The sequence below is a fragment of the Entelurus aequoreus genome, linkage group LG22, assembly GCF_033978785.1.
Source record: "Entelurus aequoreus isolate RoL-2023_Sb linkage group LG22, RoL_Eaeq_v1.1, whole genome shotgun sequence".
NCBI classification, from domain to species: domain Eukaryota; kingdom Metazoa; phylum Chordata; class Actinopteri; order Syngnathiformes; family Syngnathidae; genus Entelurus; species Entelurus aequoreus.
The window spans coordinates 10,860,300-10,872,918 of NC_084752.1; the positions used below are offsets into that span (position 1 = coordinate 10,860,300).

The 12,619-nt window shown below is 40.5% G+C and overlaps 1 protein-coding gene across 1 annotated transcript in view; it reads left to right on the forward strand.

Moving 5' to 3' along the window:
- Window positions 1-1,473: 1,473 nt before the first annotated feature.
- The window catches only part of dgke (diacylglycerol kinase, epsilon), a 32,078-nt gene continuing 20,932 nt past the window's right edge, over window positions 1,474-12,619 (forward strand). Inside the window, 4 exon segments of the mRNA XM_062032536.1 lie at window positions 1,474-2,157; window positions 5,614-5,773; window positions 5,855-5,974; window positions 10,228-10,371. Of these exon segments, the coding sequence (XP_061888520.1) occupies window positions 1,703-2,157; window positions 5,614-5,773; window positions 5,855-5,974; window positions 10,228-10,371 (879 nt within the window). The 5' untranslated portion in view covers window positions 1,474-1,702.

Consider the following 12,619-nt stretch of genomic DNA (forward strand, 5'->3'; position numbering starts at 1 on the left):
CATTTGTGGCTTGTACAGCCCTTTGAGACACTTGTGATTTAGGGCTATATAAATAAACATTGATTGATTGATTGATGTGAATAATGCTGCATAATAGACTGTATTTATGTTATTCACATGTGAATAATGCTGCAAATAGACTGTATTTATGTTATTCACATGGGAATAATGCTGTATAATAGACTGTATTTATGTTATTCACATGGGAATAATGCTGTATAATAGACTATTTATGTTATTCACATGTGAATAATGCTGTATAATAGACTGTTATTCACATGTGAATAATGTTGTAAAATAGACTGTACTTATGTTATTCACATGTGAATAATGCTGTATAATAGACTGTATTTATGTTATTCACACGTGAATAATGCTGTATAATAGACTGTATTTATATTATTCACATGTGAATAATTCTGCATAATAGACTGTATTTATGTTATTCACATGTGAATAATGCTGCAAATAGACTGTATTTATGTTATTCACATGGGAATAATGCTGTATAATAGACTGTACTTATGTTATTCACATGTGAATAATGCTGTATAATAGACTGTACTTATGTTATTCACATGTGAATAATGCTGTATAATAGACGGTATTTATGTTATTCACATATGAATAATGCTGTATAATAGACTATTTATGTTATTCACATGGGAATAATGCTGTATACTAGACTATTTATATTATTCACATGTCAATAATGCTGTATAATAGACTGTATTTATTATTTACATGTGAATAATGCTGTATAATAGACTGTATTTGTTATTCACATGTGAATAATGCTGTATAATAGACTGTATTTATATTATTCACATGTGAATAATGCCGTCTAATAGACTGTATTTATGTTATTCACATGTGAATAATGCTGTATAATAGACTGCATTTATATTTTTCACATGTGAATAATGCTGTATAATAGACTTATTCACATGTGAATAATGCTGTATAATATATTGTATTTATGTTATTCACATGTGAATAATGCTGTATAATAGACTGTATTTATGTTATTCACATGTGTATAATGATGTATAATAGACTGTATTTATGTTATTCACATGTGAATAATGCTGTATAATAGATTGTATTTATGTTATTCACATGTGAATAATGCTGTATAATAGACTGTATTTTTGTTATTCACATGTGTATAATGATGTATAATAGACTGTATTTATGTTATTCACATGTGAATAATGCTGTATAATAGACTATTTATATTACTAACATGTAAAAAATACCAAAGTGTTTGTTTATTGTGAGCGAACTGTGGTGCTGAATTTCCCCCATGGATCAATAAAGTACTTTCTATTATATTCTAGTACCTGTATTATGATTTCCCTATCAAATGAATAAATAAATAAAAAATAAAAAATTGTTCCTTTGCCTGCCGCTTTCCACTTGATCCGACGTTTTTACGGAAGTCCGTTAACGTCAAAGTGTAGCGCGTGTGGGAACTCTCTTGACGGCGGAACGCTCTTTGTCAATGGGCGGAGCAGGATCCCGTGAGCACGTCGTCACACGCATTTCCGGGAAATGAGAATTGTTTTAGCCTGCTGCTGACGTCCGGTTCTGCTCGCCTGCCGCTGCCCATCAACATGAGCGCCGCGCAGAAGACGCGCGTCGTCCCCGCTCAGCCTGCTTGTTGTTCACCCAACTCTCTCCCCTGACTCCTCCAGTCGAGATGTACGAGGAGAAGGCCGCCGGGCCGCCGGAGGAGCGCGGCTTCCGGGAGGAGTGGTCGCTGTTTGTGTGGACCTCCCTGGCGGTGGCGGTGCCGGTGATCGTCACTCTCTGGTGCAGCGTGCGGCGCTCCAAGCGGAGGAGCCACATGACGGAGTTCTTCCGCCAGAGCCGCCACGGCTGGCACTGCACGGATCTGTTCAACAAGCCCACCTACTGCTGCGTGTGCTCCCAGCACATCCTCCGCGGCGCCTTCTGCGACTGCTGCGGCGTGTGCGCCGACGAGCGCTGCCTGCGCCGGGCGGACCGGGAGCTTCAGTGCAAGGAGATCATGGCTCCTTCCCGGGAGGACGGCGGAGCGGAGCACCGCTGGGTGCGGGGCAACGTGCCGCTGGCCAGCTACTGTGCGGCGTGCAAGCAACAGTGTGGCACGCAGCCGAAGCTCTGCGACTTCAGGTACAGTCAGAATAATCCCATGAAAAATGCACTTTTCCGTTGTGTAATCATTTTTAATACCCGTTGCATAACTGTGGATGAACTCAAAGCGTCGTCAGAGGAGATTACTTGACATCCGTCATAGTAATGTTCTTTAATATGTTTCATCTAGGCCTGGGCGACATTACTGAAAACTGTTTCTCGAGTAAAGCATTTTATATTAATCATAATTGATAATTTTACTACTTATGAACATTTTGGGCTGGGAGAACAACGTTAACATTTTTATTTCAAATGAAATAAAAATACATATGGTATAGCTCGATTGGTAGAGCCAGCAACTTGAAGGTTCCAGGTTCGATCCCCGCTTCCGCCATCCTAGTCACTGCCGTCGTGTCCTTGGGCAAGACACTTTACCCACCTGCTCCCAGTACCACCCACACTGGTTTAAATGTAACTTAGATATCGGGGTTTCACTATGTAAAAGCGCTTTGACTCACTAGAGAAAAGCGCTATATAAATATAATTCACTTCACTTCAAATCTTTGTCTGATTATTACGCCCCCAGCTGTCGAGGCAGAAATGAAAGTTAAAAAGTTAAAGTACCGATGATTGTCACACACACACTAGGTGTGGTGAAATGTGTCCTCTGCATTTGACCCATCCCCTTGTTCACCCCCTGGGAGGTAAGGGGAGCAGTGGGCAGCAGCAGTGGCCGCGCCCGGGAATCATTTTTGGTGATTTAACCCCCAATTCCAACTCTTGATGCTGAGTGCCAAGCAGGGAGGTAATGGGTCCCATTTTTTTTAGTCTTTGGTACGACTCGGCCGGGGTTTGAACTCACAACCTACCGATCTCAAGGCGGACACTCTAACCACTAGGCCACTGAGTAGTAGGTAGGTCTTTATTGTCGTTGCACAAGTACAACAAAACTTTGTTTTCAGCACAAACCCGTTCAAGATTAGACAAACAAACAGTGTACAGGGTTACAGAACAGGAACGCTGATGGGTCGCCACAAGATGGGGGAAAGGTCAATGCTGGGGGAGGATGAGTAAAAAAAATACAATCTAGACCGGGCTCCTAAGGGGGCCCAGTCTGGAGTGCGGGAAAAAAAACTCCATAGCAAAGCACATATATATATTACAACATACATCTCGAGACTTGCAATAGAGGGGAGGGAGTGGGAGCCACGGTGGCAGGCTGCAGCTCTTCAGGCGCTGCCCATCCGTCCATCACCCCTAAGGGATTCGTGTCAAGGGCGTTGGATGGGGGGGTGGGGTGGGGTGGGGTATGTGTGTTTGGCGTATATTTTTGTGGATGCATGTGTGTGTGTAGGCCAGCCGTGTGTCTCTATTCCGCGGCCTTGATGTCGTGCAGTCGCTAGTCAGTCCAAAGTCAACAACAACAGGTGTGTGCCCATGAGAGACAAGAAGAGTTTGTTGTGTCTTGGCCGCACTGTACTTCGGGAGAGTCTCGAAGCCAGGGAAACAATCCAAGTGAGAATGTTTTGTATGCAAGTTAAAATAAAATTAGCTTAGTCTATGACTGGTCCTCAAATTCATCCTGCGGGGCAGACAGTCCGATGTTATCCAAATCACAAGAGCGTCCGCAGTTCTTCCCCCATCCTCCAATCATTTGTGGCAGCTTTGGGATACTTTGAAGCCTGCCAGCAACTTTCAAATTTGTGGACAAACCAGAGCAACGCTTACTCCAATCAGCAGATGTCCTGTGGTCATAATTCCGAATAGGTAGATATCTTCACATCCTCGACTGAAAAGGTCCTTCTTCTCCCAAGAGTCCGTCGTGGGTCCAGCAACAACCGCTACGTCACAACAAGCAGGTTCCCCCAAACCCAAGATCTTGTCAATTTCGATGAGTCCAGTTAATTAGTTCCAATGTTTAGATTTGGAGAGCAGTGCAAAAAGAGGCAACAAAAAAGTTAAGACAAGACAAAGAAGCAAGCTGGAGAGATAAGGGAGAGGAAAGAAAATGTCAACTCAACCATGGAAAACACAGAAAAAAATCAATGTAAACAAAAATCTAAAATCACAATAAACACTTACTAACCTCTTTAAATGCAGGTGATAAAATAAGGAATATGTAAGAAATACTTAATTAACAAAAAATAGTGCATAGTGTGAACCATCGGCTGTCTAACATTTAATTTGGTCGGTTAGGGACAAGCGGTAGAACATGGATGGATTTTTTTATTTAACCTTTATTTAACCAGGAATGTCCCATTGAGATTTGTTATATTTTTATTTTTATTTTATTTATACAGTCCTGTACTTGAGCTCCTACCTGTTGTTACCGTACATAGGAATAGGGAACGGACAGAGGTCCAAAAGAAAAGATTAGCGCTGCAAAGCACTACGGTCTGTTTGAAAAAACAAAAAATCCCCACAAGGGACAAGCAGTAGAAAATGGATGGATGGATGGATAATGTATTCTAGTCTCCTGAAAAAGTCAAAAATTGGGCGCTCGCTATTTTTAACTTTTATTGCCAATCATGTGCTAAAAACCAGCCCAATTCCAACAGGTTTTACATCCTGTGCAAACACTTCCGTCTCCGTGCTTCCCCCGGCACACAACAACACTTACCGTATTTTCCGGACCATGGGGCGCACCGGATTATAAGGCGCACTGCCGATGAATGGTCTGTTTTCGATCTTCTTTCATATATAAGGTGCACGGAATTATAGGGCGCGTTAAAGGAGTCATGTTATTTTATTATTTTTTTGTAAATGCTAAGCACTTCATTGTGGTCTACATAACATGTGATGGTGGTTCTTTGGGCAAAATGTTGCATAGATGATGTTTTACAGATCATCTTTAAGTCGCTTTCTGACAGTCGCTTCAGGGTGCGCCGTTTTGTGGGCGGTCTTATTTACGTGGCTCACCTTCGACAGCGTCTTCTCCCCGTCATCTTTGTTGTAGCGGTGTAGCGTGCAAGGATGGGAGTGGAAGAAGTGTCAAAAGATGGAGCTAACTGTTTTAACGACATTCAGACTTTACTTCAATCAATAATGGAGCACCATTTGCTCTGATTACTGCTTTGCACACTCTTGGCATTCTCTCGATGAGCTTCAAGCACACCTGTGAAGTGAAAACCATTTCATACCTCTTGAAGGTCATCGAGAGGAATGCCAAGAGTGTGCGAAAAAGTAATCAGAGCATAGGGTGGCTATTTTGAAGAAACTAGAATATAAAACATGTTTTCAGTTGTTTCACTTTTTTTTTGTTAAGTACATAACTCCACATGTGTTCATTCATAGTTTTGATGCCTTCAGTGACAATCTACAATGTAAATAGTCATGAAAATAAAGAAAACGCATAGAATGAGAAGGTGTGTCCAAACTTTTGGCCTGTACTGTACATTTCAATATATTTACTTTTAAATGTTCTAGATGTCTTACAAAATCAGCAGGGGATGAACTACTTATTTCGAATGTGTATGTTGCTTTAACAATTTCCAGGTGTGTGTGGTGTCAGACCACAGTACATGACGAGTGCATGGGCAGCCTAGCGGATACGTTCGAGTGTAACCTGGGCGAGTTTCGCAACCTCATCATCCCTCCGCACTATCTCTACCAAGTCAACAAGCTCCGCCGCGGACACCCTGATGAGTACACAAAGGTGCGTAGAGTTTGTCGCTCATGGCAGCAGTTTCGCACAACGCCCCAAATCTAAAGTCGCATTTGTGTGAAATGCTTGCAGCTGGCGTCCTCGTGTGACAGCACTTGGACTCCTGTATTGGTCTTGGCCAACAGGCGCAGTGGAAACAACATGGGGGAGGCTCTCCTGGGGGAATTTCGCATCCTCCTCAACCCTGTGCAGGTCAGGCAGCAGCTTTTGAAAGTCAGCGACACTTTTCCAGTTAAAAGGGAACTGCACTTGGAAGTAATGACGTCATTGCGTTTATTGCACATATAAAACCCACTAAAACAGCCATCGATACTCCATTTACATTTCATGACCTGAATATTAGCCAAGCATTAGCGATATTGTTATTATAAACGCTAACGTTAAGGACCTACTTTAGCGGCACATTGATTTCAGATGGCTAACTAGCTTATGCAGTGTTTCCCACACATTTCATTTATTTGTGGCGGCCCGCCATGAAAGAATTACGTCCGCCACAAATAGATTTTTTTTTTTTTTAATTTTAAATTTTCTTCTTTTTTTTTTTTTTGTCCTGTCCAGCTTCTCAGGCAAATCATATAGTTGATGTAGATGCCCATATAGGCTGTTCAGATTTACTTTACAAAAGAGAAGTATAGGATACTTCTCTTGTTGCCTTATTTGTATTTGACCACTACTGTTTTCTGTTTATTTGTTACTGACTGTGGCAGGACACCTCTGCCTCTGTTTCACTTTATGTTGCTGTAAATAATATGGTTGTAGTAGTAGGCTAAAGTTAAATTATTTAGTATGCACTAATTAAAGGGGCAGAGCTTTAAGAGAAATTTTAGCTTTTATATTTTATAAGATATATTTTTTGTAAGAACCACAATTAATAATATATTTCAGTGAATAACTTATTATTCAAATCTGTATATAAATATGTACATAAAGTGTTGTAATTATATTGTAAAATGGATGGATGGATGGACGTTTAAAACAAAACTGTTATTATTAATTAGTAAGTGTACATTTTTTGAGCCTTTTTAGAGAAAATCATATCATTGTAGTAAATTATGCAAATTACTCGATGATGTCATGGTGACCACGCCCATAGCTACGCCTATAACCACGCCCCCACCGCACAGGTATCTTGGCAGTTTATGGGAAACACTGTTATGCTATATTGCCATCATCAGCTGGTGAGCGGCTCTCTCGCCTCTGAGCTGGTGAAAGTGTTTCTAGATTATAAATCATGCCTCTCACCTGGATAGTAGAAGGATGTGGACATAAACAAGAAGTTGGTCAACTTTGACAGCCAACTTATAACCGGATATAGCGAGAAAGACACAAAAAGATGCTTGTTTTTTTTTTATTCTTTGCGAGAATTATGATTGATTATTCATCTAAACAACAATGTATTATCATCTGCTCAGTCATCATTCCAGTGCAGTGGTTCTTAACCTTGTTAGAGGTACCGAACCCCACCAGTTTCATATGCGCATTCACCGAACCCTTCTTTAGTGAAAAAAATAATAAATAAATTTAAATTCAAGACAAAGTTATGTTTTTGGTAACACTTTAGTATGGGGAACATATACTAAGTAACAAAAACTTAATTTAGAGTTATTTGGTTAGGGCCAGGGTTAGAGGGTTAGGGTTATAATAAGGCCATGCCGAATAAGGCATTAATAAGTTCTTAAGGACTAGTTAAGAGCCAATATGTTGCTAATTTGCATGTTAATAAGCAACTAATTAATGGTGAATATTTTCCCCATACTAGAGCGTTACCATGTTTTATTACTGGTGCACAAAATGAACCGTGCATGAACATCACCTTGTTCAAACAACAAAACCAACACAGTGCATAAACTCACAACAAATTACACACCTGCAAATCAGTCACCTGTTGCCGTATCCGTAATACGCCGATAGGGAGAAGTTTGTATTTACACGATGGGTTGGGGTGTGTCTTGACCTCCGCCGAACCCCTGAGCCCGACTCACCGAACCCCTAGGATTCGATCGAACCCAGGTTAAGAACCACTGTTTCAGTGGGAGTGGACAGTGTAGAGTAAGTGATTATTTTATTATGTTTGTTTATTCTCACAAAATCTCCAGTAAAATGTAGTCAGTGTTGTTGGAAGGAAATAGCGAACGTTGTGATGCGTCTATGAAATTAATGTGCCGCCGTATGCAAAAAAATTAGCAAAGTATGTAAATATTACATGTTGTTATAATTGTGCCTGTTACTACATTCCATATATACTTACATCATGTACAGTCGTGGTCAAAAGTTTACATACACTTGTAAAGAACATAATGTCATGGCTGTCTTGAGTTTCCAATAATTTCTACAACTCTTATTTTTTGTGATAAAGTGATTGGAGCACATACTTGTTGGTCACAAAAAACATTCATGAAGTTTGGTTCTTTTATGAATTTATTATGGGTCTACTGAAAGTGTGAGCAAATCTGCTGGGTCAAAAGTATACATACAGCAATGTTAATATTTGCTTACATGTCCCTTGGCAAGTTTCACTGCAATAAGGCGCTTTAGGTAGCCATCCACAAGCTTCTGGCAAGTTCTGCTTGAATTTGTGACCACTCCTCTTGACAAAATTGGTGCAGTTCACAATGTTTCCCATAAACTGCCAAGATACCTGTGGCGGTGGGGGCGTGGCTATGGGCGTGGTCACCATGACATCGAGTAATTTGCATAATTGACTACAATGATATGCTTTTCTCTAAAAAGGCTTAAAAAATGTATACTTACTAATTAATAATAACAGTTTTGTTTTAAACGTCCATCCATCCATACATCCATTTTACAATATAATTACAACACTTTATGTACATTTTTATGTACAGATTTGAACAATAAGTTATTCACTGAAATATATTTATTAATTGTGGTTCTTACAAAAAATATATCTTATAAAAATATAAAGCTAAAATGTCTCTTAAAGCTCTGCCCCTTTAATTAGTGCATACTAAATAATTTAACTTTAGCCTACTACTACAACCGTATTATTTACCAGCAACATAAAGTGAAACAGAGGCAGAGGTGTCCTGCCACAGTCAGTAATAAATAAACAGAAAACAGTAGTGGTGGTAGATAGACACAGAGCTTCATCAAACATCTGATCCAGCTGAACAAAGAGCTCCAAAAATCTTGATCCTACACTTCTCTTTTGTAAAGTAAATCTGAACAGCCGATATGGGCATCTACATCAACTATATGATTTGCCTGAGAAGCTGAACAGGACAAAAAAAAAAAAAAAATCTATTTGTGGCAGCCTTAATTCTTTCGTGGCGGGCCGCCACAAATAAATGAATGTGTGGGAAACACTGAGTTCAGCTAAATATGTTGGTTTTCTGACATTAACTTGTTTCTTTAGCATTGCCCACACGTTTAAGTCAGGACTTTGGAAGGCCATTCTAAAACCTTAATTCTAGCCTGATTTAGCCCTTCCTTTACCACTTTTGACGTGTGTTTGGGGTCGTTGTCCTGTTGGAACACCCAACTGCACCCAAGACCCAACCTCCGGGCTGATGATTTTAGGTTGTCCTGAAGAATTTGGAGGTAATCCTCCTTTTTCATTGTCCCATTTACTCTCTGTAAAGCACCAGTTCCATTGGCAGCAAAACAGGCCCAGAGCATAATACTACCACCACCATGCTGGGATTAAAGGCCTCACCTTTTCTCCTCCAAACATATTGCTTGGTATTGTGGCCAAACAGCTCAATTTTTTGTATCATCTGACACCACACGGACAAAGATAAGCCCTTCTGGAGGAAAGTTCTGTGGTCAGATGAAACACAATGGCTGAAGAAACAAGTCCATGTCAGAAAACCAACAAATTTAGCTGAACTACACCGATTTTGTCAAGAGGAATGGTCAAAAATTCAACCAGACGCTTGCCAGAAGCTTGTGGATGGCTACCAAAAGCGCCTTATTGCAGTGAAACTTGCCAAGGGACATGTAAGCAAATATTAACATTGCTGAATGTATACTTTTGACCCAGCACATTTGCTCACATTTTCAGTAGACTCATAATAAATTCATAAAAGAACCAAACTTCATGAATGTTTTTTGTGATCAACAAGTATGTGCTCCAATCACCCTATCACAAAAAAATAAGAGTTGAAGAAATTATTGGAAACTCAAGACAGCCATGACATTATGTTATTTACAAGTGTATGTAAACTTTTGACCATGACTCTGTATAAAACCTTCATGGTTTTTTTTAAGAGTGCTTTATAGGCGGAATGGAGCGATTCCCATTGAATACATTGTTAGATTACTTATGCTAACGTTTATTTACGAGTTAGAATGCATTCAAAAAAAGTGTGTGCTTGTCTTACATAGGGATTGTATTGTGAATGATGGGTAGAATTTTGAAAACATTACAGTTCTCCTTCGAGCTGTTTTTTTTTAAACCCACTCCTCTCTTTTCTCCACTTAAGGTGTTTGACCTGTCGCAGCTTTCACCCTCCAAGGCCCTGCAGCTGTGCACCCTTTTGCCCCCTGGGTGTGTGAGGGTGCTGGTGTGTGGAGGGGACGGCACTGTGGGATGGGTGCTGGATTCCATTGACACAATGAGACTGAAGGTGAGATGAGATAGGGCTGTAGCTATTGACTATTTTAGTAATCGAGTAATCTGCTAAGTACAAAACCCAAAACCAGTGAAGTTGGCAAAACAGAATACAATGATTTGCAAATCCTTTTCAACTTATATTCAATTGAATAGACTGCAAAGACAAGATATTTATAGTTCGAACTGAAAAACTTTTTTTTTGCAAATAATCATTAACTTAGAGTCTAATAGCAGCAAATCATTGCAAAAAAGTTTGCACTCCGTTGTGGTATTTTAGGCTTCATAATGCGCCACACATTTTCAATGGGAGACAGGTCTGGACTACAGGCAAGCCAGTCTAGTACCCGCACTCTTTTACTATGAAGCCACGCTGTTGTAACACGTGGCTTGGCATTGTCTTGCTGAAATAAGCAGGGGCGTCCATGATAACGTTGCTTGGATGGCAACATGTGTTGCGCCAAAACCTGTATGTACCCTTTACCTGGGGACGGCGTGGCGCAGTTGGGAGAGTGGCTGTGCCAGCAACCTGAGGGTTCCTGGTTCAATCCCCACCTTCTACCAACCTCGTCACATCCGTTGTGTCCTTGAGCAAGACACTTCACCCTTGCTCCTGATGGGTTGTGGTTAGGGTCTTGCATGGCAGCTCCCACCATCAGTGTGTGAATGTGTGTGTGAATGGTGAATGTGGAAATAGTGTCAAAGCGCTTTGAGTACCTTTAAGGTAGAAAAGCGCTATACAAGTATAACCCATTTTCAGCATTAATGGTGCTCACAGTGTGTAAGTTACCCATGCCTTGGGCACTAACACACCCCCATACCATCACAGACGCTGGATTTTGAACTTTGCGCCTATAACAATCCGGATGGTTCTTTTCCTCTTTGTTCCAGAGGACGTGACGTCCACAGTTTCCAAAAACAATTTGAAATGTTGACTGGTCAGACCACAGAACACTTTTCCACTTTGCATCAGTCCATCTTAGATGAGCTCGGGCCCAGGGAAGCCGGCGGCGTTCCTGGGTGTTGTTGATAAATGGCTTTGACTTTGCATAGTAGAGTTTTAACTTGCACTTACAGATGTAGCGACAAACTGTAGTTACTGACAGTGGTTTTCTGAAGTATTCCGGAGCCCATGTGGTGATATCCTTTTCACACTGATGTCGCTTTTTGATGCAGTACCGCCTGAGGGATCGGAAATTCAATGTCGGTTTTCAGGCTTGCTGCTTACATGCAGTGATTTCTCCAGATTCTCTGAACCTTTTAATGATATTACGGACCGTAGATGGTGAACTCCCTAAATTCCTTGCAATAAGCTCATTGAGAAATGTTAAAGTTAAAGTACCAATGATTGTCACACACACACTAGGTGTGGTGAAATTTGTCCTCTGCATTTGACCCATCCCCTTGGGGAGCAGTGGGCAGCAGCGGCGCCGCGCCCGGGAATCATTTTGGTGATTTAACCCCCAATTCCAACCCTTGATGCTGAGTGCCAAGCAGGGAGGTAATGGGTCCCATTTTTATAGTCTTTGGTATGACTCGGCTGGGATTTGAACTCCAACCTACCGATCTCAGGGCGGACAGTTCTTAAACTGTTGAATTTGCTCACGCATTTGTTCACAAAGTGGTGACCCTCGCCCCATCCTTGTTTGTGAATGACTGAGCATTTCATGGAAGCCAATTATGGCACCCACCTGTTCCCAATTAGCCTGTTCACCTGTGGGATGTTACAAAAAGGTGTTTGATGAGCATTCCTCAACGTTCTGAGCTAATATTTGCAAAAAATAACAGTTTGACTGTTATGTATCTTGTCTTTGCAGTCTATTCAATTGAATATAGGTGGAAAAGGATTTGCAAATCATTGTATTCTGTTTTTATTTACCATTTACACAATGTTCCAACTACACTGGTTTTTGTGTTTTGTAGTTTGTAATTGGATAAAACACACTTTATAACCATAACCTTCATTCTGTTTTTAATAAGTCAGTCCTTCCAGGATTTTGCTGGCTTTTTTGTGATTGTTGCAACTTTAAAGGGGAATTGCACTTTATTTTAAAATATTGCCTATCATTCACAATCATTATGTAAGACCAGAACACATAACCAAGTATTAGCCATATTGTTATTATAAGTGCAAACACAGACTAACTATTTTTAGTGGTGGCGTGATCACAGAGCGCTAACTACCGTAACTTATGCTGCTATATTGACATAATAAGCCATCGCCCGTGAGCTGTTAAAATGTAATTCTGAATGATTAATCATGC